General features: G+C 34.0%; 1 protein-coding gene across 1 annotated transcript in view; it reads left to right on the forward strand.

The window, feature by feature from the left end:
- LOC146999081 (cytochrome P450 18a1-like) overlaps positions 1–27882 on the forward strand; it is a 45575-nt gene that overhangs the window by 10416 nt on the left and 7277 nt on the right. The window contains exons 2-5 of the mRNA XM_085814525.1: positions 9949–10076; positions 18813–18919; positions 20701–21002; positions 25695–25801. Coding sequence (XP_085670651.1) covers positions 9949–10076; positions 18813–18919; positions 20701–21002; positions 25695–25801 — 644 coding nt within the window. The remainder of the gene's footprint in view (positions 1–9948; positions 10077–18812; positions 18920–20700; positions 21003–25694; positions 25802–27882) is intronic.

A 27882-nucleotide genomic window follows, 5' to 3' on the forward strand; every position in this document is an offset into this window, starting at 1 on the left:
ATTTGGATGTGGGCGCCCTGAGCCCAGTTTTTTAATTTATCACCATAGTTATTGGCAGTGACGCAATCCCAACTTCTATGGCGGGCATTAAAATCTCCTGCAATAATCATGTTATTTAGGACTCCGCTAAGTTTTTTAAGGTCAGGGAGAAAGTTTGGTCCCTTTCTTGGAGGCATATAGCAGGACGCTACTGCTATGGGGGGTAAATTTTGAATATAAATTTGGACAATAGTTGCTTCAAGAGCCTCCATGTGCGGAGTTGGAATTCTACTGTGTTTGACAGTGCGTTTTACATAAATAGCAGTGCCACCACTAGCGCGAATAGCGTCACTGTTACTAGCCGCTCTATCATTGCGGTAGCAGTAATAATTAGGAATATTGGCGCTACGTTCCTCTACCATATGAGTTTCCTGAACAAGGAAGAGGTCCACAGCATGCTCACTGATATAATCCCGTAATTCATGTATTTTGGGAAGAACGCCGTTCGCATTCCAGAAGCCGATGAGAAGATTGTCTCTATTTGAGGCGTTGAATGTTGCAGTTTAAGAAGTGAGAGCACAGTAGCTTTCAAAGATATAGAATGCTCTCTCCGGTCCTGAAGTAGCGGTTTTTAGTTGAGGAAGAGCCTTCCGGAATGCTGCTAGCAACAGGTTCTGCTCGATTCCAAACTCCCTTGATATTTGAAAGACACTCCTGAGTGTGTCTGTACAGGAGTTGTCGTCCGGAGCTGCAGTTGGGGCTAGAACCTGGGCCGGTGGTTTCTCCAGCGCAGGAACAGTCACAGGAACAGTAGAGATGGTTGGTGCTGCTGCGTTACTAGCAGGAACGGACGTTCTTCCGGGATTTGTACGCTTGTTTGCTACTACTGATGAGAATAAGGGGGCCGTGCTGCTAAATGGAGTAGGAGCGGGAGCGGGTACAAAATTTTGTTTCCCGGCACCTGGGATTTTCGAAACGGGATTAGATGGGATCCTCTGTTTCTGGGTCTTGTTAGCTGGATTCCTTGGACAGTGGTTCCAGTTCGCCGCATGTCCTCCTGAGCAGTTTGCGCAGGTGTTGGGCTCCTCAAATGGCTTGGGGCAGTCCCGGGCAAAGTGAGGTCCGGCGCATCGCAGACATCTAACTGGAAGCGTGCATACAGCACTGGAATGAAAAAATCCTTGGCATCTCCAGCATTGGGAGACCTTTCCTTTGCGGCCACGGTGTTTTTCGACTTGGATGTCCATGCCAAAAATTTGTGTCTCCTCGAAGATGTCATATACACTGATGGTCGGCTTTAGTTGTATGAGAAAGGCATTGGGTGCCGGGATTTGTAACGTCTTAACTGCGTTACACTAATCACGCTGTAACCCATCAGAGAGAGTTCGGATTTTATTTCCTCCGTCTCAGTTTTCACCGGGAAACCCCGAATGATAACTTTGAGGGGACGATCCTGCTTCAGATGGAATGATTTGTATTCCGCGCCCTGATTTCTCAGATTTTATCTTCTGGTGCTGAAGAAAGTGAATGCTTAATTTTTAATACTTCATCCCTACTTTATAAGTTACTCCCCGTCGTTTCAAGTCGTAATACAGTTTTTGTTTTCTCTGTGCTACTTCCGTATTCTTTTTTGCTTCTTTAATTAGTTTTTCTATATCACCCATTTTAAATTCTGGGGCTCTTTGTTGCTCCTGCCTCTTAATGGCTTGCCCTTGTACTTGTCGTTGTTCCACCTCTGGAGCTTGTGCCTGCGGTGTCTGCCGTGCCGGATCCTGCAAAAGATCTTTGAAAATTTGCATTTTATTACGATCATAGTAGGGTTTGATTTGATCAATGTTTGCGGAGCAGGTTTCACCATTTCTGGCTTTTAACACTACTACAGCGTGAGTTATTTTTTCTATGACATATGGTCCTTCAAATCGTGGAAAAAATTTGGCAGTTTTATCTTCTGGTGCTGAAGAAAGTGAATGCTTAATTTTTAATACTTCATCCCCTACTTTATAAGTTACTCCCCGTCGTTTCAAGTCGTAATACAGTTTTTGTTTTCTCTGTGCTACTTCCGTATTCTCTTTTGCTTCTTTAATTAGTTTTTCTATGTCACCCATTTTAAATTCTGGGGCTCTTTGTTGCTCCTGCCTCTTAATGGCTTGCCCTTGTACTTGTCGTTGTTCCACCTCTGGAGCTTGTGCCTGCGGTGTCTGCCGTGCCGGATCCTGCAAAAGATCTTTGAAAATTTGCATTTTATTACGATCATAGTAGGGTTTGATTTGATCAATGTTTGCGGAGCAGGTTTCACCATTTCTGGCTTTTAACACTACTACAGCGTGAGTTATTTTTACTATGACATATGGTCCTTCAAATCGTGGAAAAAATTTGGCAGTTTTATCTTCTGGTGCTGAAGAAAGTGAATGCTTAATTTTTAATACTTCATCCCCTACTTTATAAGTTACTCCCCGTCGTTTCAAGTCGTAATACAGTTTTTGTTTTCTCTGTGCTACTTCCGTATTCTTTTTTGCTTCTTTAATTAGTTTTTCTATATCACCCATTTTAAATTCTGGGGCTCTTTGTTGCACATAAAATAATTTATCTAACGGCGTTATAATCTTTCTGCCTAAAAATAACTCAGCAGGAGTTTTGCCCGTTGTATCATGTTTTGCGGTCCTAAGGGCGAAAGCAAATTCATTGACATAGTTATCCCAGCTTTTATGAAAATTTTTAACATAACTACGGATAATTTTCACTATATTTCTATTGACCCGTTCCGCTATATTTGATTGCGGCCGATACGGGACCATTTTTAAATGACGTATGCCCAGTTTTTTGCACATGTCTTCAAATACATTATTTACAAATTGAGGACCATTATCCGATATAACTTTTAGGGGCGCCCCGTATTTTAAAATATATTTATTTAAAATAGAATCAGTAACTAATTTCGCGGAGGCTCGTTTTAAGGGAACAATTTCGGGCCACTTACTAAAATGATCAACCATAACAAGGAGATAGCGACTTTTATTTAACTGACTTTTTGGGAAAGGGCCCAGTAAATCGATGCCAATTATTTCATTTGGAAATTCGGATTTAATACAATTTAGAAACCCGGCCGGGTGGAAATTAATATAATTAACTGCTTGACGTGTTGGGAAGGACTGGACATACGCCCTTGTTAACTTTTGCAGTTCAGGAAAATAGACTGCGTTCGCGTACGCGTTGGATAGTTTTTCGAATACCAGCATGAGAAGCTAAAGGGCTGTCATGGAGCTCCTGCAGGATATTTAATCTAAGACTAGCTGGGATAACAGGTCGAAATTCGTTGTTGGAATTCGTAGTTTTTGTATAAAATAATAGACCATCTATTAGTTCGTAATGGGCCGCCCTATTTCTTATCGCCACAATATCTTGGTGGCTAAAATTTTCAGGATCCTTTAAATACTCATAAATGCTTCCAAACTCAGGATCCTTACCCAGTTCGGTTATTACAGTTTCTCGGGAATTTATTGTACATGCTGTGAGCATTGCCACCTTTACGGTATTACCTTCTTCATCTATTTTAATTCTGGATAGGGCATCTGCTACGATATTTTCCTTTCCGGGGGTATGCTTGATTACCAGATTATATTCTTGTAGCTTGAGTGCCCATCTTATTAACCTTGGGGATAAGTTTTTCCCTGAGTACAATCTAGTTACCGCCGCATGATCAGAGTACACTGTTATTGGCGCCTTTCCAAAATAGACTCGGAACTTTTGCACTGCTAACAGAACTGCAAGTGCCTCTCTCTCGGTCGCGGAATAGTTTCTTTGTGTTTGATTTAAAGTTCGGCTAAAAAATGCCACGGGCTGCTGATTTTGGGAAAGTACCGCTCCTACCGCATAATCCGAAGCATCCGCTGAAATTTCTAAATTCTCATTCTTTTCAGGAAATTTCAACACAGGGACTTGCGTTAATGCTTGTTTTAATTTTTCGAAAGCACTATTGTCTTCGGCCGTCCACGAGAATCTTGCCTTTTTCCTTTTTAATTTTAACAATGGCTCGGCAATAGCTGCAAAATCTTTTATAAAGGACCTATAATATGAACAAAGTCCTAGAAAAGAAGAGAGCTTTTTCGCCGTGTTTGGAGTCGGATACTTTTGTACAGCGATTATTTTTGATTCGTCTGTCTCGATTCCCTTCTGAGATATTTTGTAACCTAAATATTTTAATTCAGGGGCTGCAAATTTGCATTTTTCGACATTAACTTTTAGACCGGCCTCATTTAATAAAGAAAACACCTGTCTTAAATCCTGTACATGTTGGTCGAGATTATCACTAGTAATAATGATATCGTCTAAATAGATAAATGTGGACTTTCCAAGAACAGGTCTTAACACAATGTCCATACATCGCTGAAATGTTGCCGGCGCCCCTGAAAGGCCAAACGGCATACGCAAAAATGCATAAGTACCAGACTTGGTTATAAAAGCAGTCTTAGGCACGTCCTCAGGCCTAACCCCTATTTGAAAATAACCAGTCGTTAAGTCTAAAGTCGTCATATATTTGGTGGATGTTATGTTCCTTATAATTTCTTCAATAATAGGTAACGGATATACCGGGTATTTAGTTATGGAGTTTAATTTACGGTAGTCAATTGCGAATCTCCACCTTTTTGGATGTGTCAAAAGATAGTCATTATTTTTCTTACATAAAACCACCGGGCTAGCATAACTACTTGAGATGGTCGTTATGATCTTTTTACGTAGCATATCGGTGATATGCCATTCTATAATTTTTTCCTTATTCTTATCATACCGGTATGGTTTTTGGCGAACTGGCATTGCATCTCCGGTGTCAATACTATGGTTAGTAACCTGAGTAAATCCTGGAATATCACTAAATAACGAAGCAAATTCACTTACCGCTTGTCTGATTCTTCGCTGTTCTTCATTAGGCAGGTGGTCAAGATTTAACATCGGCGGTTCAGCCTTTTCTCCACGAACTGGTTTCATTGTCAGCTTAAGGGACGCTTCATTAAAATCCAGCGTTGCTTGTGCCTCTGAAAGAAAATCTATTCCTAAAATAATATGTGCTTGCAGATTCTTTACTATGAAAAACATAACCTTTACTTGTTCGTCCTTGATACGGACACACAGCGGTAATTTACCTATACACTTACATTTTTCTCCTTGCGCCGCTAACACTGTCGTATTATCCGAATTATATATGCGGTATTTCCGAAAATACTTCCTAAAAAAATCTTCTGCCACACAGGAACACTCCGCGCCTGTATCCAGGAGTGCGGTGGCTGGGATATTATTCACCAACACTTCAATCTTCGGAAGAGTGAAATTTTTCACCATTACTGTATTTAACTTGAAGGAAGAGGGGTTTTCATGGCCTTCGGATTTCCGCACCCTCCCGTCAGCTGAAATCCGTTTTAGTTTAAATTATTTTTCATTTCCGTGCTTTCCTTCTTTTTCCACTGGCCTTGAGACTTTTTTCCTGGATTGCTATTGAACTGTCAACGTTCGCCGGCTGTTTTTGGATACTCGGGTTTCCTTGCCCACTGATTCGCTTTGCTTCCGTAGCCGTGTGCTTGACTTTGCTGTGGTCTTGGCGCACCAAATTGGTTTCGTTGCTCATATTGGCGTCTTCTTTCAATGTCCGCCGTTCTTCTACTTTCAAACTGGATTGCTAGCTCAAATAACTTTTCCAGTGTAGTCGGATTTCTTAATTCAATAAAGTCTTGCACTTGGGGCAGTAACCTCGGCAAAATCACTTGAATTATCTCAGGATCCGGACGGTTTCCATACAAGAGTTTGAAGACGTGAATTTTTCTTAAAATAAAGCTTGATAGATTTTCGATTCTTTGCTGATATATACTAAAAAGTTCCGTTTCTAATTTCGCACGATCCCTTACAACACGGAAGGCTTTTACTAGGGCAGTCTTGAAATTCTCGTAAGTATAGGTGGGACTTCCTGCTTGACCCAAGAGACTTCTGCCTATACACTTGAACCAGTTAAGCGCTTGGCCCCTCAAAGCGCTGGTAGCTAAGGTAACTTTTTGAAATTCGTGCACGGGTACAGCATGAAGTGGTCATCCAATTTTTCCAAAAAACTGGTTACCGGTGAGTTTCCATTAAATGTTGCTTCTGGTTTCATCGAAGCGCGCATGGTCTGGACGATGTAACCAAATCCTTCCAGGGCGGCAGCTGGCATTTCTGGATTCTGAGCCGCTTCTGCAGGCAGCACAGGTTCTTCTTGAAATTCGGCCATGGTTATTCTTCTTCGTTGGGCGCCACTATCAGGTTCAATGTTCCGTTACTTTCTTCGGGAACATGCAAGGACCTGACTCGGAACAGAGAGCTTACTAAAGCTATGTTCAATAACTGTGGGAAGTAGACAGGATACACAAGAAGGGTATACAAAACCCTTTATTTTTCTCTATTTACAATAACTTCCGTACTTCGGAATACAAGACCCACTACTTGTGGTCTAAACGTAAAAATATAAAAATAAAACTAAACTCTTAACTTTGAAATAATAAACGTGGAAGATTGGCCTTATATTAACAGGAAGCCGTATGTAGTACAGAGAACTGTGAACACTACAATACGTTTAAAGTTATCAAGAGGATTAAACCTCTGGCCTGGAAGGCAACCAGCAACTGAGTAAAACTTCTAAGGTAAGCGGCCTGCTTCGACTAACTGCTTCCTCTCTCTCGCTTGGCAAAAAGCCACAACTTAAATACTTGGCGTTCGCCAGACAAACTTTGCATAAATACGTTAACGCTTATAATTCTGGCCGGAAGTAGAAAATAAGAAGTGATAGTAAAGATTTAAAATAAAATAAACGTTAGTAAAACTTATGATCCTTACAATCTCATTAGCACAAATAATGAACCAGAAATGCATGGCAAAATGGATCAAGTAGGCAGAATAGAACTGAAACCAATTTTAGATTTTCAAGAACGCCTCATTGATGTCGTCTTTGACACCGTCGCTTTTATCTATGTTGATAACGAGTATACTCAACATCCTTCATCTGATCCTAGCAGGCGTTTCACAATTTCAAACCTAAAGAAAAGCGTTACTGAAATATTTTTGCTTTAAAAAAAAAAAACATAACAGTTTGAAGCATCATATAAAGATCTGAGCTAAGTTTACACAACTTCAGTTTATGTTCGTCATAAATTTGTTCGCCATGACACCAATCTCATTGACTAAAAATTGAACATTGACTGACTAATGACTGACAAAGTGAGGATTTCATTGACTGATCATTGACTGACTAAAAATTTGAAATTGGACAATGACTGACCAGTGACTGTCTAAGTGGCGATCGCATTGATTGATCAGTGACTGGCTAAAATTTGACATTGACTGACGCCTGACTGTTAAGTGACGATCTTATTGACTGGCCATTGACTCACTAAGTGACGATCTCATTGACTGACTAAAAATTGGACATTGTCTGACCAGTGAGTGACTAAGTGACGATGTCATAGTCTGACCAGTGACTAAATAAGAATTGGACATTGACTGACTAAGTGACGATCTCATTGACTGACCAGTGACTCAATTAAAAAAAAAGACATTGACTGACCAGTGACTAAGTGACGATCTCATTGACTGATTAAAAATTGGACATTGACTGACCAGTGACAGACTAAGTGACGATGTCATTGACTGACTAAAAATTGTACATTGACTGACCAGTGACTGACTGAAAATTGTACATTGACTGCTCAGTGACTGAATAAAAATTGGTCGTTGACTGACCAGCGAGTGACTAAGTGATGATCTCTTTGACTGACCAGTGACTGACTAAAAATTGAGGTCATAAGCAGAACTTATATTTATTTAATAAAAACAGATTAAGTGGGGAGCCAAAGAAGAGGCTTGATTGTGACTAAACTGTACATTTAAGCAAAAACTAAAACTTTTAATTAAAGCTTAATAATTTTTTTATGTATATTTTTACAATTGATGCATTATTTTACTATCTCTTTATCATATTTCCTTTTTAATGCTATTTTATTTTTACTTATTTGTTTATTAATATTTACTTTTATGTTTTTGTATTTTCTTACTGTTAATTTTTACATTTTATATTTATTTCTTCTTAATATTTTACTTTACTTATCATTAATTTTATTATTAATTATTTATATTATTACTATTAGTATTTACTTTTGAATTTGATTTTCTTATTTCTAAATTTTTATATTATTTTTCATTACAATTTCATTTATAATTATCATTTCAAAACAGTTTCGAACGCGTTATAAAGCTTACACTTTTTTTAAAAATTAATTGTAAATTTAACACTTTTGGCTTTCCAATAAAATTTAATTCATTCATCTTTTCATCTCATTTGCATCAAGGACTTTCGTTTATTATTTTTCATTTATGCTGTATTATAATATTCAAAGCTTTATTCTTGAAAAACTGTAATAAAAGCAGTAAAGAAAAAGTCGGAACACTGTTAATGCGTAGTTATCCTATATTGAAGAAGAAGTATTCCGATTGCGTCATAAGTTAATGTGTTGACTTGGCAGTTGAGGCGATTTTAATTCCATTTTTATTTCCAATTCGCATATGTGGCCAGAGATGACTTGGCACCCTAGTCGTGCCTGTTCAAAAACATTTACATTATTGATATTATTGCAATAGGAAACAGCGTAGTTATGCAAGATGGAAGCATGCGAAGAGAAAAGTTTTGGTTTAAATGGTAGTTTCAGTTTCCAATTATTACGTCATCAGCGCTGCGCAGACCATGCAAAAAGGAAAGATCTAGAAATGACGCAATCGAGAGAAGTTATTACAAATTTTAGAACAGAGAGAGAGAATTAAAAGTTTTACCCTTTAGTTTAAATTATAATTTTGATTTACATATTTTTTTCTTACATATTCCACCCTTCAAAGAGAAAAAGGCTTGGCGACAGAAAAGCCTTTTTAGAAGGAAGCATTACAGAATTAGCAAAACTACGGAAATCAACAGTTGGAAACAATCACAAAATTTGGATATAAATAATTTTTTAAAATATAAAATCTTAGAGAAATAATTTTCAATAATAAATTCGAATTGAAAATTAAAAGTTTTCAAATTCATCGTAAAGAATGTCATAATTTTTCTCAAGAAAGTTCACAGTTCTGTAAAATATTTGCTTAAGCATTAATCATAATCAATACTTCGCAGTCTTTAACTTGAAAATCTTTCATAAGAATTAATATTGCAAATACAAAACCAAAAATTTCTTTTACAGATTTATGAAATTTTAATTGATTATTTATGATATAATGCACATTTTCTTAATTGTGAAGGAATGTAAAATAGAATTTAGAACTTAATATACAGTTAGTAACAAAATTCAGTACAAGAATAAATTAAACTTTGATAAAAATACGCAAATTCTCTACAATGCAAATCAGCGTGACAACTTGCTGATGGCTGTGGGATGCGTAAATACAATTACGCATAGAAACCTCCGTTCCTTAATAAAGGTACCTGGACTCTAGTATTGTATAATTATCAAAGTTTATATTTATAACTTATGGCCATAAAAACCTTCAAATTAGTTAAATGAAATGAAAAAAAAAAAATGTGAAAATTAAAGAGAGATTATATTCTACACTTCCCTAATATGGATCATTTAATTTTGTGAACATAAAATAAGAAAATAAATTTCTTAATTATATAACAAGCGTTTTGTTTGATGCGATGATATAACAACTTTTTCTTTCGGTTTTCCAGGTATTTTTGAAAGCAAATCAAATATCACTGATTTAAAGAATAAAATTGCATTAGATTTGAAAAGAAATGCCTCCCAGACATTAAAGTATTGTATAAACTGTGTAATAACGTCTTAAGAATGGCCAAATTTATTCCTTCTGATTTTTATATTTCAGTTCGCAATTCTAATTTTACTTTTATGAATTATTTCTTAAATATTTACACCATAAACTCATCTCGTATAATTCTGTTTTTCGTAGTTTAAAATTAGGAAGCCAATATGCTGTCGTTTTCAATGATTTCTTTTCAACGAAAGAAGCTTTTGTACAGGATGCTTTCATGGGCAGGCCTCCAGAATCTCCTTTTGAACAGCATGAGGTAACACGAGGTAAGATTCAAACTCTTCATGAAAAATGAAAATCAGACTATACTGTTGGTTATTTTATAAACATTTCTTCTTATTATTGTTGATCTGTGTTTATAGCTCTCTTATTCAGTATTTATTATTAGCAATATTTTTATTTCAATTTAGTTTTATATTTCACCGAATGTTGGGGAGCTGGTTATGCAAAAGTATTTTAATATTGAGCAAAATGTTGCATGGCAAAGTATTTTATTGCATAAATATGGCAAAGTATTTTAATATACAAAAAGTGCTAATATACTTTAAAAATTATTTTGGAGGGCTTCTAAGTTTTGTTTCGAATGTAATATTTAAATATTCTATTTAATGATAATTTCTTCTGGACTGTTTTCCAGGGTTACTGCTTTTTATTCACTTTTAACTACTCTACAAAATCAGACAATCATGGTAGGTTTTGCACTTAGAAAGATATCTTTTAAGCAGAGTCGTTATGATCAATAGTCTCATAACGGAGAGTCGATAAGCAAACATCAACTCTTAGAAATTCGATAGGCAAGAGATCTTTTAAACCGGTCGAATCATTACCGTCGGCAAGCAAAGTGTTAAGAGACTCTGGAGGAAGTATGTTGAAAAGTGTGCTTATGCTTATGCTTATGCTTTACTTTCACTACAGGCATCAACTTCTTAGAGTTTAAACCTGATCATTCTAACTTGCCATACGGCCGTTCACGGTTGTAGAAAAATTTAGGGCGCTATGACGCCACTCACCCCGAAAGCGAAAATAAGAGTCTGAGAGATCAGGCAGTCAGAGCTTTAAGGTGGCAAGTCAAGGTGGCGTACACTAACATAACAGCAGAAATTTCAATTTTTAAGTCATGAAAATCATCTGAGTCCTGACTGAAGAACATAAAACTGCTTAGTGAGAGATTCGAGAGAATAAATCTAATTCTTGAGAATTCAGGGTATGAGTATCACGTGATCGGTACTAGCCAATACGGTTGGATCCACAATGGTATTCGTGGTGAGTTCAATTATTCAGGTACAAATAACACTACAGTCTTTGCCTATCCAGGCACTAAGTCTATATTCTTAGTAGTAAACACAAACTCAAATTCACAAACACGAAATAAATCTTGGTTAAATACTTGGATAAATACTAGGATTAAATGCTTGATTAAATACTTGGATAAATACTAGGATTAAATGCTTGATTAAATACTTGAATAAAATGAGATAAGTTGGATAAAACTATATGCATATTTACAGCTACCGCTTTACATTGTGGTGACTTGACCTAGGTCGTTTTACGAGGCTTTCCACAGTGGGATCATAGTTCGTAAGTTCTCTCAAAGTATTGACTGGCGAATTCTCCATTTTCTAAAAAAAATTTGTGAACATCCGTTAGGATATGCTCCGTTATTGGTTTACTTTTTAAATCTTCATTAATGATCGTATTTCTAACATACCAAGGAGCATTAACCATCGTTCTTAGTATTTTATTTAGGAGGTTAATTTTCCTTCGTTCAGTCTTTAACGCCGTGGCCCAGGCCGGGGCTGCATAAAGCAAAATTGGTCTAATAAGTGCTAAATATACAGAGTACATTTAATTTTTAAGCTAAGTTTAGAATTCCTTGAAAAGTGTGCTTGCAGTATCTGTATCAGTCTTTATTTTTTCTATAAATGTAGTGTTAGCTATCGAAACATGACTGATGGCTTCGCCTTGGTGCAGTTTTATTTTTTGAATCTTTGCGATAAAGAAATGGAATAACTTCTGTAAATATTGGAAGTAAATCATTTTCCTGATAGTATAACTAATTGATTTTAATGTTGTTTCTACTTTACATATTTTGATTATCCGTTACGGGATAAATCTGCAACTGTTAAAAATCTTTTATTGAAACTCTCTTTGCATTACTGAAACCAGGTTCATACAACATCTTACCCTTGTTTTCGATAAAGGTCGTATCACACACTCAAAACATTTCGAAAGAACAACAGTTCGGAATAATTTCTTCTGATTTGTCACACGATATAAAACAGCAAATCAACATGAATCACTTTGGGGTTACCATGTAAGGAAGAAACTACTTCTCTATTAAAAATGACAGTTGATGATGTGAGGTTAGATGCAGATAGCTGATTGGTTGTTGAAAACGATCAACATACGAATTTTTGTGAAAGAAAGGGAAAAAAAATCGTGCTTCTTTCTTTCAGTAGTAAAACAGGTAGAAAAAGTGTTTGAAACAGTTGTTTTCTCCCTAAGCAAATGGATGTGTAATACTAGCCCAACAGATAATCCTTTTCTTGTTGCACTCATTTAGGTAACCCATGTTTTATCAAGGTCACAATATATTTACATTTATCTCGTGCTAAATGATGTTCGTACAGGATTCTACAACATTTTCAAAGCTCAGCCATAAGCCTCAGCAAAAAGCTGGTGAACATTATTCTTTTTAGTTATTCTTAGATTATAAAATATTAATTATTATTTCTTTTATTGTTGCCACAGTTGTATTTAAATAGAAATATTAAAAACAGTACGACTTTTTTCAAGTGTGTTTCAAGTATGTGTTTCGTTTGCAGCCTTCTTTTCAAATAAATATACAAAACTGAAAAATTTTCCCTTTCCGATTGATAATGTTGTTTATTTTGCACTTCGAAATTTGAATATAATATATTTCACAGGTTTTTTTAATTGCGAAATATACGTGATATTTCTGATTTCAAATTATAAGCTGCTGTGAGAGATTTTTATTTTCACAACATTTATATTTTAAAAATTCTTTAAAGGAATCGTTTTAAAAATGTCATAAATCTGTATTAATTTAGGAGATACACGATTTCTATTATTCGGCTGCAGCCGAACAAAATTAAAGCTCACATGTATGTGGGCTTTATTTCATATGTCTATTTATTAATAATTTTTTATTTCATGACTTTTTCAAAGAAATTTAAACAGGAAACATTTTTTTAAATTTAATTTTGTTATGCTCAATGGTTTGCATTTGGAAATAGAAAAATAGTAGGGATCTTAAGTTTGACTAGCGTTTATTTTGTTTTAAAACTTTACTGTCCTCTTTTATTTTCCACTTCCAGCCAGAATAAACGCGTTAAATTGTTTATGCAAATTGTACTTTCTAAAGCGTAAGTATTTAAGTTGTGGCCTTTCACCAAGAACAGAGTTAGACGGGGACAGAGCCTCTTGCCACTATACTTCACGCGAGCGTGCAATCAGTTGCTGTCCGCCTTTAAGTTTAGGTTTAGTCCTTTGAAATCTAAAGACGTATTGTAGTTTTCAGCAGTTTGCGTACTACAGAGCCCCATAGTATTATGCAGAAAAAGAAAATTTCCACCGATTTTAAAGCTTGCCAATTCGCTATCAATTACAGAAAACTGAAGACTATAATAAAATATCCGGTTTACTGCTTACAAATAACTAATGAAATAATACGGAAAATTAAATCTACATAATATATGACTCATCTTGATCTCAAGTCTAGATATTTCCAGATCTGTGTGAAACCGAAGAGCAGGCCGAAATCTACATTTATTGCTAAATCATAGGTTTATGCCTTGTTTAGATCGTCGTTTGTCCCATGCGGAGTCTTCACTACATTTTAACAGCAAAGGACATAATTTTAAGGTCTGTACTTGGTAAATTAACATTCATATTCTTAGGTGATATAGCAGCCACAAGTAATACAATTGATGAGGCTACTGAAGATCGGTTCGAAGTTTTTCGGCTTCTAAAGGAAGCAGGTATAAAAGTTACTGTGGTAAAATGTAAATCCAACGGCCAAAGAACTTTGGTACCTGGGGTATAAGATATCTAAGCAGGGAATAGAAACAAATAATTCAAAGATTACAGCTATGAAAAATTTTCCGCCACCTAACATGACTGGCATTTTTTAGGATTTGTGCTCATATTATAGAATATTCATTTTTGCTCACATAGCAGAGTTCTTGCTAAATATAAAAAAGAAAACGGCTAGATTCGCTTCATTGGCGGAAGCGATCACGGCTTTTGAAAAGTTAAAGTTGCATTAACGCAAGCGGCCCCATCTTGAAATTTCCTGAAGGGGACATCAAATTAGAAATCGCCGAAAATGTATCTAATATCTCAGTAAGAGCCGTGCTTAGGCAAGACAGATAGCCGATAAAATATTTTAGCAAAACACTTATTCCAGTTCAGAGAAGTAACACTGCTACCGAGAAAGAAACATTAGCGGTGCTACTGGCCGTTCAGAAATTTCGTGTTTAATATGGCAAGAAACCTATTACCATATAAACCGACCAGCGGCTATCGTTAAGTCTGTATTCCAAAAAAAAATATTTTTTCAATTATATATTTTTTTATCATAAATATTGAATATATATTTTTTCAATCTATATAAAAAATATTTTTTCAATATTTTTTATCAATTACAGCTCTGCCGGGTACTGAAATAACACAGAAGTCACATTTGCTAACGGAATCTTAGGAATTAATCTGTTTACCAATAAAGTGAGAAAAAATAAAAACCGATATTTGTTAGTGCTTGTTGATCATTTCTCGAAGTCGATAGAAATAATTTCCTTCAGAGTCCGCGATAATTGTTGCACATATTTTTAAAAATAAATTTGCAACTCCAAGTAACTCGTAGATCAGATTCTTGAGGAAATGTGTAAGGCTCCGCATATTAAGCATTTTAAAATGGTCTCTTATTGACTACAGTTAAGCCCACCAGCGGCCGAGCGGTAAAGATGCTGAACACTGGTAGTTCGGTGCGAGGTTAGAATCCCGCGAACGGGCTGGCTGCTTTTGCGTTTTTGTGGTTTTCCCGATGTGTAACGTGTATACTAGTCAGTTTCCCTTAGAAAGTCCTCCACGAAGGCACCCCTCCCTTTAGGCAGATAGCCCTCGTGTGCTTTGCCATAACTGAATAATCCCAAATCCCAGAATTACCACAGTTAAATATAGTAGAGCGGGGAAATAGAGACATATTTAAAACTACCCTCACTTATTCGAGAAATGACCGCCAACGCTGGGATAACTAACTGTGTTAATGAACTCGCCTATACATTAGGATAAGTTAAGCACGATACCACCAGTAAAACGTCTTCTGATTTAGTTTTTGTCACGAATTTGATTACACCTCTCGATAGACTGTTTTTTTGTTGCAAAGTGTTCAGAAGAATTTAAGTTGGAAAAAACTGAGAAACTAGTGGACGAGAGACCGTGCAATTCAGATATGGTTCATGCAAAACAAAGTTTTTTTTTTTATGAGAAAGATCGATTTTAAGGTGGTTTAAAAATTATGCATTCACTATCTAGTCCACCAGAAGGAAAAGCATTTAAATTCAAATGCAGTTTTTTTAATCGAGTAAACTAGAGAAATAGTTTGATACTTAAAAGGAAAGAATGACGAGTCGGTGAGAGAAAGCCTGGATCAGAAAATATATGAGTTGGCATAAAAGCTGTATTGCAGCTGATATGCGAAGAATCTCCTGGCATGAGCAGAGCAGGTTATCGGAAAATTCGGTTAAATTAATTCGGAAAATAAAGGCAAAATGTGTTGTTGATAGTATGTAATGCAAATGAAAATTAAAAGCTAGCATATTGTGAATGTGCGTTTTTAAAGTCAGGCTCTCCAGTCACCGCTGATAAAGTTAAATGAATATAAGTTAAGTTAATGAGTTTAACGATACCCTGCTTTTCATGATTAGCAAACGCGGGAGTCTAAATTCAGTTCACGCTGAATGAAAAGTAAAGATAAGTTATAGTTTGAGTATATTATTAACTGATTCAAAATTTTGAATTTGAAATGCGAAAATTGAAATATATATATATATGTATATATAGTAAAAGCGATAATGACACTCATGTGCAAAATTATCTTTACATTAATGAAATCAGAGATTTCTTAGAAACTATGAACTATAATTTTTACGAATTTGAATACATAATATAAGATATAAACAGAAAAGAAAAAATATAAGAATACTGCATGATGTAAAACTTTAAGGCTTATGAATTTGAAATTCTAGTTAAGATCTGGTGTATCTATTGATTCTATTCATGTAGGAATTCGATTAACAGGTAATTGCTGAAATACTTCAATTTGTGCTTATTGTTTTATCCAACGGAAAGCTTAAGAGTTTGGTGAAATAAACGTAAAGAGAGAAAACGTGAATTGCGAAAAGTTATTGTGCGTGCACATCGTATATTTCGTATTTTCTAGTAAACTACTTTTCTTTCTAAATTCATGGAAAGAGATATGAGACAAAGCCTGAGGGATTCGAAAATATAAATTTAAATTGAGCTTTTTAGAATGTGAATTTATTTGTAAGAGCTTAAATGAGTTTTTGTAGTGCACAAGCTAACTTATATTAGAATTTTAAAAATAACCTTAGTTTCCAATTTGTTTAGATTCTGGTGGATAGAAATATACTGCTTTATGCTAATTAACCGTTTATTATGATTTGAAGTTTTACGACAACTTCTTTCTGTAGTCCTCAGCAGAATGTAAATTAGTTGTAGCATATTTAAGCCCAGGGTTTGAATGTTTAATAGAGCGCTTTTGGCAACACTGCTGCCAGTTTGAGTCAACTCGCATCTTCCTTTGAGAAAGTTTATTCCGACTTTAACCATCTTACCAGCCGATTTTAAAAGTGCTCCGTCAATTACTTGAGCCATCTTAAGTAAACAACTATGTGTGTCGTCTCAAACAACGTTACTTTAATTTAAAGTTCCAGTTTATGTTATTTTAAATCATACGAAAGTGGCTGAATTTTCTTCTGTAGCACTAAATTTCACTAACGTTTTGCTAAATTTCATTAATAAAAATGAGATAATATAATAAGAAAAATAATAAATAAATAAAAAAAAATCTGAAAGGTTTCAGATTTTAAATTACGTCCAAAGGGGCGTTTTTTTTTAAAGGTAGCACAACGTTTTGTGTGCTACCTTTATTTATTAAATATCATGTTCTCTGCACTTAAACCATAAAATTCAGTTCAATAGCAATGTCGCAAAATAATTTTAAAATGAGCATATCTTTAGAATTTCCGATACACAGTTCCGCGCGCTGGAGATAATTTTTTTTTTTTTTTTTTTCTTTTCCCCGGTAGTGTTGCCATTACTCGCTTTGAAATCCTTGAGTTTGTTAATAAAAAATTCGTAGACATACATTTATGCAGATTTTTCGTTATTTAATTTCTTCAAATATAATGCAAGCCCACCAGCGGCCGAGCGGTAAAGACGCTGAACACTGGTAGTTCGGTCCGAGGTTCGAATCCCGCGAACGGGTTGGCTGCATGGGCGTTTTAGTGGTTTTCCCCATGTGTAACGTGTATACGAGCCAGTTTCCCTTAGAAAGTCCTCCACGAAAGGCATCCCTCCCCTTAGGTAGATAGCCCTAGTGTGCTTTGCCATAATTAAATATACCAACACCAACATTCAAATATAATGCAGGACTTTAACATTTGGTGGCAGCAGTTTGAAAAGTGAAACGGACGTTTATAATGATTCAACGCAAAATCGCAAAAAGAAAACAATAGTCCTTCGGGTCCAAAGCCTCTTTGGACTTAATAATATAATAAAATAAATAATAAGATTAATAAAAAGATTATTTCGACCTTTATAAAACGTTGTTATTCTGTTTCATGCTAAAGTGATAACTCGCTTGTCACTTTAGTAGTGTCTGAAGATACTGAACTAAGTTTCTATACAAATAGAATCCTCCAAATATTTGCGTTTCTCTCTCTCTCTGTCTTTTTTTTTTTTTTTTTTTTTTTTTTTTAATATAATTAACAAAAATTGTCATATGCTCGTTAGAATAATTCGATTGAGAATAAACTTTTAATAATCGGTTTAGAATAATCATTTGCGTCCCTGTTAACAACAAGTTTAATTCGATTATTAAATACATTTCTTAATTAAATTACTTTTCATGAAGTAGTATGTCAGTAATTCAGAAAAGCTATGCAAAAACAGTATGCCTTTTATGGATGTTTATTAACAAGATCTTATTCGTTGCTACTTTATTCCGAATGATGTAGGCTTCATATAATACTTTTATAAATAAAATTCTATTATATTTAGCAAAATGTTTTCACCACATTTTCTCATTCATTATCAGTTTTAAGTCTGTTCATCAGAATGTAATTGAAGTAAAAGATTATAACTTGGCTAATCGGAAGAATAAGTTTTTATTGACTTTGGAAAAAAAAAAAAAAAAAAAAAAAAAAAAAAAAAAAAAAAAAAGATGGATAATTTGCTACGTAGCCGTCTTACATAGTTTCTATTTTAAGTATTTTAATTTACAATATGTAAATTTTTAAAATCAAAACTGTACTAGAGCTTTTGATAATTAGTGGCTCTTTCGTATTAAAAATAAATTTTAAGAATGCTTTGGCTTCTCTTGTTTTTCGTATTAATTCAAACGGAAACGTCTACATTTAAAAAAAGCGCAATATAATCTGTTTTAAGTCAAAATAAATGCCGTAAAATGGGAATTAGATTTACATTCAAACTGTTTTAACTCAGATCCGAGGGAACTGCGTAAATATACTTCAATGTAATTTCATTTCTCATGAATTTGGGGTCCAAAGTGTTTGTTTATAATAAATTTTATCTGATATAAAATTTCGTAATATTTCTTAGATTTAAGTTTTGCTAATTAAAATATTCGAAGAGAAATATTCATTATAGTTTATGTCTTTTTTATTGAGATTGTACTTAATTTTTTTAAAAATTCAACATAATTTTTTTCCAAATAGTGACTGATGCAATCAACGGTCTTCCATGGAAAGAACAAAGACGATTTTCAATGCAAATGCTGAGAGATTTAGGCTTCGGGAAACCTCGCATGGAAGAACTAATAAGAGTTAATAACAATTTTTTCCTTTTTCTTAATTCTTTAAACTTGTGCAAGAACAAATCATCAGAGACATTTTAAAGAAACAAAATCACTCGGGCAACGAATATAATCAAATTTGTTTTAGCTGTATTTTTTTAACACACATTTCGTAAGAAATATCTAGATTTCCTTCTGTTTCAAGATTTTGAAATTTATTAATATTTTATTAGATTAGGTTTAAAGCAAAGCAACATCAGATTATTAGAGAAAATAATGTTTATATTGTGATGTGTTTCTAAATATGAGAAACAAAGTCAAACAAATGAAAATGTAGATTTTATTATCTTCAAAATAAAAAAATCTGATGTGTACACCACATGACTTCCTTGTACGGAACATTAAATTATACGCATTTTTTCTTGAATTTCATTTAAACTTATTGGATTGAATTAAATCTACTTCGTAAATAACGCATAAACCACAATAGAATAAATGCACTCTTTAAAATTCACTGCATTTTTTTACCATAGCGACACTCTGGCGCTAGGTTCACTTAAAAGCGTTATATTTCGTTCATATTATAACTCAGAGTGCACAAAATTTATATCATTTGAAGAATTATCTAATCGTTGCCACATGTCCTATTCAAATACTATAATAAGTTTGGAACGATGTATAAAAGAAATTAAGCAAACAAAACAAAAAAGACTGCAAGGTATGTAAATATTGATTCATTTATTTCACTGCAAACTTTACGCCTATTTTTTAACCTTATTCATTTGAAAAACTATGTAAGGTAAAATAGTGAAAGTCCTGCTCTTCTAACGAAGAAATCCAGAATATTTTGGTATATCTCCTTCATAACTAAAAACCCCAGTATATTCACTTTTTTAAAAGAAGAGTTTTTAATGATAAAATATTGCACTTATTGGTTAGTATTAGTAAAATTTTTATATCTGCTTATCAATTTCAAAAAGAAGATAAAATAAAAAAAGGACAATAGAATTATTTACTTCTTAGCACAGATTTGTTTCCAATGTAAACCATCTGCTATCTTGCTATGTTAAAAAATTTATTATACAAACGATTTAAATCATTTTGTTTCTAAAATTTGTTTAAAATTATGTTAAATACATAAAAGTAGACAAGGTTTCGTTGTTTTCTAACCTCAATTTTATAATGTTTCGCAGAACACTTAGTAACTGTTTGCAAAACATCAGTATTTCGCGGAACACTATTTGGGAGACGCTGCTGTGGATAACAATAGTTATGCTCCTGGAGAATCCTGGAGAAGGCATGTTTGTATTTGTAAGGTGGCCCACTTATTAGGTGCCTCCAGAATAAAGTGATCACAGCTTCTGGCCTTAGTAGCGGCCAACGTCTGCGGACGGTTTGGGCCCACCACTGGAAACAAATACTGAGTTTTAAACTGAACTCGTTTCTTCGAAATTTTTATATTATTATCATACATATTTTTCATATCATTCTTTCATATTTTCGTACTCATCCAGATTGATCAGTTGATTCCGAAAGGATTATAATCTTAAAACATAATTTTTGATTTTCCTTAGCGCTCTGCTTTTTATTTTATTTGAAGTTACAAGATTCTTTAGCTCATAAAAATTATTGTTTTTAAAGTCCTTGTAATCCATTCCTCAAAATAATTAACCGCTTTCTTTCTTTCTTTCGATAATTAGTCGTTTTATTATATTATCTTAAGCGTGAGGTTTAATAATTGAACACAATAATTTTGGAATACAGCGAAAAGATTAAAACGAACATTTAAAACTTTGTTTATTTGTTATTAGGAAGAAATCATCGACTTAACAGATCACATTGAAAAATCTGAAGGAAAACCAATAGAAATGAAGCCTCTTTTGTCTCCGAGCATGTCCAACAATATAGCTACTTTAGTTTTTGGAAAGCGCTTGCCGTTTGATGATCCAAGACGTAAAATGTTGGACTATGTTGTAAGTGAAACCTCGAAACAGGCTGGACAAGTAATATGGCAGCTTTTCTTTCCAGGATTAGCAAAAGTCTTAAATTTCTTGCATCTGGGAGGTACAAGTGGACTTTCTAAATTAAATATGATGCTGAAGGAGTATATCGGGTATGTATTTTACTTATAATTCTAAGTACGTATTTAAAATACGGGATACAATTTTCATTTGTCTCAAAGATTAATAAAATTAGCAACAGCATTCCTTGGAACCGGTTCTTAGAGTTTTAAGTTTTAATGATTTTTCATTTTCAATGATAACAATGATTCTAGTTTTTGTAGGTTTTAGTATTTATTTTTATTGGTAGTCGTCAATTCAATGCTTCTGCATGATCATATTCATTTTATCAATGTAATCTTGTAACGTATGACTGCAATTCATTTCTATTTATAATTAAGTTTTGGATTGACTTAAAATCTTTCCGTCTTTGGTATTACAGACGATTAGTAGCGTGAGAACACAAACTAAAACTTATTAATGGAAAGTCTGTACGAACTTAAAATATATAGATTAAAACTTATTGCAAATCTTGCAGAAATTTCATCAGTAATTGTAATTATAATTGCAAAAATTTTTTATAAGGCTGAGATGACGCCTAATCTACAGGATAGATGGAAACTTATATAAATTTAATCGAGAGATAAGAGTCGTTAGAGAAAAACATGTTCGTTAATGAACATGTTACTGCAAGCTTTACCTTTTGATTTTAAGCTGTAATACACAAAGGAAAGACCTAGAATGTAATTATACTTTTCTCATTTTATTATCTACGGCACAACAGGACCACATCATAAAAATGTATACAATCCTAACAGAACTATTCAGCATCCCTTAGGATACTATCTGCATGCAATCTTATAGCATTTCTACCACTGTTAATAAGAGAACTATATTTTATATGCATATTAACTGTTTTGGCACACATAAAATATTTCATGCTAGATGAAGGAAATCGGCGTTACTAAGACGAAGGCTGAAACCTTAATGGTGAAGTCCGAAAACTTAACGGCGAAGGCCGAAAATAGCCGACGTTACATCTTCTTTCGCTCTCTTACCTAAGGGTGACGTCTGGTAACATGGATTTTAATATTCAACTACCCTGCTTAAAGTTTACTTAAAGTTTGTCATTCGAAAAAATGCAACGTCGAAGTACCTGAAGATTCAATTCTATCGAAAATTATCCTTGCGAATAATGTCAGCCGAAGATGATATATGCTGAATGGTATCTCAAATACACGAACATGAAGTGCAAGTGAATAGTAAAAAGAAGTAATAACACTCTTAAGCTGGTAAAACAGACTATGAACAGGTGAAAAAAGCATGAAGATCATTCTGGTATGCGTGAGAATTATGCACTTCGCGTAAAGCTGAGAATGTATTTCATATTTGTCACGTTACACTGTCTATGGTACAATACAGGAGCACAACATGAAAGATTCATACATCTATAATAATAAAAACATTTAGTATCTTCTGGAGTGCATTTCGTGATGCAGTCTTATAGCTATTTTTGTTTTCAATGAAAGTACCGTACAACCATATTCTATAAAAGTCAGTCAAAAAGTAACGTGCATTAACTCAGTAATATTAAGAAGTAGAGAAATGGAATGTTGTAGGCAGAAGCAATGGTCCTTCAGTCCTTTGAAAATGTCTTTCATCATACATGATCAATTAATTTGCTTTACAGCACTGCAACCATACTTGTTTACATGAAACGAGTGTGCGTCCATTCTATCGACTGCTTCAGGATTCAAATGAAACAACTAGGTTTCATCCCGCCTAGTGACTCATTGTGAACATTCTGGATAATCCCAAGAAAACTTTGAAGATCACCATCCCACATGTTCTTCCTTCTTTTTTCAAGAGCTTTAGAAACCAGCGAAAGCGAATTCTTTTGTACCCTAATCGTTGAATTAGCTTTAAAAAAGATTTTTTTGCCAGACCTACATGCTTCATGATCTGCATAGTGAAGCATTTGTCATTTTAGGTGAGTTCCACAGTGAATGATGCGTTTTCATCGGTTGTGACGGTTGACGATCTGACTAACCACAGCTGTCCTAAGTATTTCGGTCATCATCCTGAAACTTCTGAAGCCATTAACACAGATTACTGCAATTCATTGCGTCGTCTTCATAGATTAACAACAGCTTACTGTAAATTGGTGTTGTTGAATTATTCCCGGAATTGTTTCAAAATTCGATCACTGCACATTGGGTAGCAGGTTGATCATCCACGGCAATCTTATTTGCAACAAAAAGAAATAAAATTAAGCGCATATTAGGCGGTAAAAGACAAAATCTTGTATCCAAAATTTCTTTTATGTAATGCTTACCATTATGGAGCTACAATGCATTTCTTTTTGACTGACCTTGTAAATGTATATTATCTATTTCAGTATTTTTATGCTTTAACACCAGACAGTTTATTCTGGATTTTCGCTTTTAAATTATCGTTTTCCAGTAGCCTGAGAGAATCCCGAGTTAGGAACCTAATAAAGAGGAAAATTCATTACTCTCTGCGAAAAAATCCAAGGTCGATGAAGATAGAGGCAAATATCTTGTGTGAACCCAGAGTTAGGCTACGTCCGCATAAACGTTAGGGGACAAACTATCTTTCATTAATTTAAACACTTCTATTTTCTATCATCTGTTTCAAGAAATTTTATTCGTGCAAACTGTAGTTCCTCCAAGAACGTTTGGTTTTTTTGGCACTGTTTAGAAGTTTCTGAAAGGAACCTGCGATATCCTCTATCTTTCAGAAAATCAATGATCGATTCGTAATTGATGTTCTCCTGTGCATGCAGAACAAAGTTTCTGTTGGCGACATTTTTCTGCATTCAGAAGCTCTTGGGAATTAATGTTTATTTGATGAAGTATATTCCTGAAAATTTTAGTTTAGAATTTCAGAAACAAAGGACATTATTTAGATATTACTGTGTGTCCGATTTAAATAGTATTATTTGAAGAGTTCATAGGTTTAGGTCAAGTGTTCTTGCTTGCTTTCTAGGCGAATTATATCTTGTATCCAGTTCGTCCGCAGCCAAAACATATCACGTTGTTCTTTCTTGGTTGGTACATTTTGATCACGATATTTAGAACATCAACTTCTTCATGGAGTAATCTTATGCTCTGTATCTGTGAGCCCAGCCTAGAGAAAAATGCAGGAAGCATCTTGGGTGTTTGCTTCGAATTTCTGGAGAAATGTTTAAATTTATGACAAGGAAACCCGTTCAACAAAGTTTTCGTATAATATTCTATCTGGTTCATTAGTTTTCTACAGACAAATTATGCTAAATTGCTTGTCCTTCTTCTTAACGCAAACTAACTTTCTTTCGAGGACAGGGAAAATTAGAAATAAGTTTCATTCTTCTTTTGTCAGGGTTCTTGTAAACGACATCTTTGCTGGGAAACAATGGAATGGATCTCATATTTGCTTGGGGAATCTCATATTTGCTTGTGCAGACCGCTTGGGGAATTTATTCCTTCTTTCTATCATGTGCAGAAGCCGACTTTATTTCTTGGTACTTATCAAGGGATGTAAATGGCTTTTCACGGGAAGGTGGGGAGTCCACAGGGTTTCTTCAGCAATTCTCATGGGGGTATTCCACACATCCATAGTATCTCGACGACGTATTTTCATGTGTTTTCCTTAAAATGGTGCTTTGCGCCCTATTTTCGTTTAGCTGAAAGTGATCGTCTTCCTCATCTATAAAATTTCTCTTCATCGTTTTTTTGCTTCGCCATGGAAATATCAGACTTAGCGACATTAATGTTATCTAATTCCATTTCGTAAGAATTCGGGTTTTCCTCTAGGAAACTTTTATCAATGATCGTGGGAAAATACACGAGCAGAATGATCCTTTCATAACATAACTACGTCGGACAGAGATCTTCTGTTAATAGCGTGCATTGGATCCATTTTGTAAAATAATAGAGACAATACAGGGATTCATAATTATCCGTCATGCAATGGCAGATGTGAGCAACCGATCTCAGGGCTCTTGAAATCTTTCGTATTAACTGTATGAAATTAGCATTAATAATACTGACGACAAAAAACTGTCAATTTCCCACCAGTGCTTTCTGTTAGTAAAGAATCATTGGGTGTCCTACTACATTTCCACCTGAACCTGAACCTGTTAGTAAAGAATGACATCTGCTAACATGCATTTTATTATTCTTTATTTCCCGGAAATTCGTAAACAGTTTATGAGATTTAATAGAAATGTTGTAACACAAATGTATTTGTTCATATAACCCACCTCTCCAAGTTATGTCAGTTTATTCGGGTTGGATCTACCGAGAAAACAGCATTTTCAATTTTCTTGCTAAACTATATACATAAAATTTTGAAAAACAGTATTCATCTAATATTAAGTAAAAATAAATTTTTAAAATTTCTTTACTCAATGGGATTGGTGTGATTGCCCATTATTGAGTAATTGCTAGAGTTTTCCTTACGATGCTTTTAAAAATGTTCAGAAAATTACAGGAAGAAAACAAGCGATTTTGCAACAAAAATAGTTTCACAGTGGAACTGTCATGAACTATAATTATTACAATATCTGTTTATGAGAGGGATTCAATGAATATCTTGACTTTTATTTCAGTAGATCTTCAGTTATCACTAATTTTACATGTGTAAGGCGAAAGTATCGTATTTATCTCTGACAATTTCATACCTTCTTCCATTAATACTACTATGCGCATATTGTCAAATAATAGACTATTAGAGTACTTTGAAACTTTAGCTATAGGATATAAAGAATGCACACTTTTATCTTACTATTTTCTTTCTTTCAGTGAAGAAGTAGCAGAGCACGAAAAAACGTTAAATGAATCAGATATTCGAGACTTTATTGACGGCTATTTAATAGAAATTCGTAAGCGAAATGATCCAACATTCTGCAGTGAGTATATATCATTTTATTCCTTAAATTAACTTGGGCAGCTGAAATAAAGCATTTAAAATGGCCTGAAAGACAATTTGAAATGTAGCCTTTCTTTAATATTTTTATATTTTCCTTAAGTAGTTTTGTTCGAACATATAAGACTTTTTATCTAAACCAGATTAATTATGATACGACATTTTAAGCATTTGCATCATTTTTGTTTAAATTATTGGTTTTCGTCTCCTTATCAGAAAGCCAAATTTAAAAAAATCTGATGTAGTATACACCACATAACTTCCTTGTACGGAATATTAAATTATACTCACTTTTTGATGCATTTTATTTAAACGTATATTCATTAGAGATATATTTCTCATTCAATTAATTCCGTAACCTCAAAATATCTTCATTAAAAATTGATAAATATAGAAAAAAATAAAACACCAAATACAGTGAAAACAATCAAAGAAACAATTTTTACAATTAAAATTAGAGTTTCTACGCAAAAACAAGCAATTTGGCCAGCAGACAACAAGGCAGATTTTTTTAATTTCCGTCCCACTCGGAAAAAAAGCACTGAAGGTGCAGAAACTGAATTCACTATTCTGCTAAGTTTCAAAATGTAAACAAATATAGCTGCTATAGTAAGCAAAAATTAGGCTTAGCCACACTTAGACAATATTTAAATTCGTGATAATTCTGCAACTATTGCATGTAGATTAAATAAAGCCATAAAAACCTTAAACGGAAAGTTTGAACAGCATAATTCAAAAGCAAAAAAGGCGAAATTTACCATCATATAAGAATAAAAAAAATGAGTTCACTGAGCCGAGTAACAGAGTGGGTATATATATATATATATATAAGTAGAAAGTAGTAAATCATCAAAATGGGAGACCTAGTTGGTCAAAAATTGTGCGTTGAGCTGCAAATTTTAAAAAAGATTGATAAGAAAAGGAAAGGTAAAAATTAGCTAAAGCCGTAAAGAACATTTGAACTACCTAATTCTAACTACGTAACTGAGTTGGATGAGTTCGACGAAACGTGCCTGTTTTGTTTTTGTGGGTCATCAACTCGGTTGAGGGGATTCACTTTTCCTTTGGTAAGTTCTGTTTGAAGCCTTGAACAGAGAAGATGGACCATGTTTCTACGTGTAAAATTTCTCAGTATTATGTAAATTGTAAAGGTTTTTTTCGCGTACCAAGTTTGATTTTGTTGTATAGGTTTTTCTAATTTTTTTAGTATAATAAGTAAGTTCTTTGGCGTACAATTTATTGCTTTAAGTTAGATTTTGTTATTTTAATTTTGTTTTACATGTAATATCAGGAATTAAGTAGTTCAAATAGTTCAGATGTACTTTACGGCTTTAGCTAATTTCTACCTCTCCTTTTCTTGTGAATCTCTCTCTATATATACACGTTTGGTGTGGCCGATTGCAAATGAAAAAGGAGGTGCACAACTATATATAATAGCAGTCCTGTATACAAATTTTCAACGTTCTGAGGCTACTCGTTTTTTGAGTTATGCGAAATACATACGTACATACGTACAAGACGTGCGCACAGATGCCACGAAAAAAAAAATCTCTTTTGAATCCATTGTAATCAGTTTTCTAATTCGTTTGGGGAAAAAGAGTCCTTTATTCTGTCCTTACGTACACATGTCACGCCAAAACATCATTAAATTGCATTCGCTAGCCGTAAAAATGGATACTTTCGTTGAAATATGATACACGGAATTTTTCGTGATTACAGTACTTCCTTTACTTCGTACAAGGAAGTAATAATATGAAAGCGCTACCTGAAATAAAATGTCAAATAAAGTAATATTAAATTGATTTTGTTTTTGAAGAAAGAAAACATAACCTAAATTTTAATTTATCAAATTAATTTTTATGAATATAATTGACTTTTAGGAAAAAATTATATTTTCTTTCAATAAGTATATTTTAATCAGCATTTTCAATTTAGTTGGAAATGAAGGAAAGGCTCTTACGCTCAGATGTATCTGCGGCATATGCCGCTTCGTTTTAGAATAATTTGAAAGATATTTGTAGTTTGAGAAAAATATGTATGTTTTAGTGTACACTGAATAAAGTT

This window comes from Stegodyphus dumicola, chromosome 1 (genome assembly GCF_044657685.1).
Source record: "Stegodyphus dumicola isolate Sdum_Otavi_A_Nest chromosome 1, ASM4465768v1".
Lineage (NCBI taxonomy): Eukaryota > Metazoa > Arthropoda > Arachnida > Araneae > Eresidae > Stegodyphus > Stegodyphus dumicola.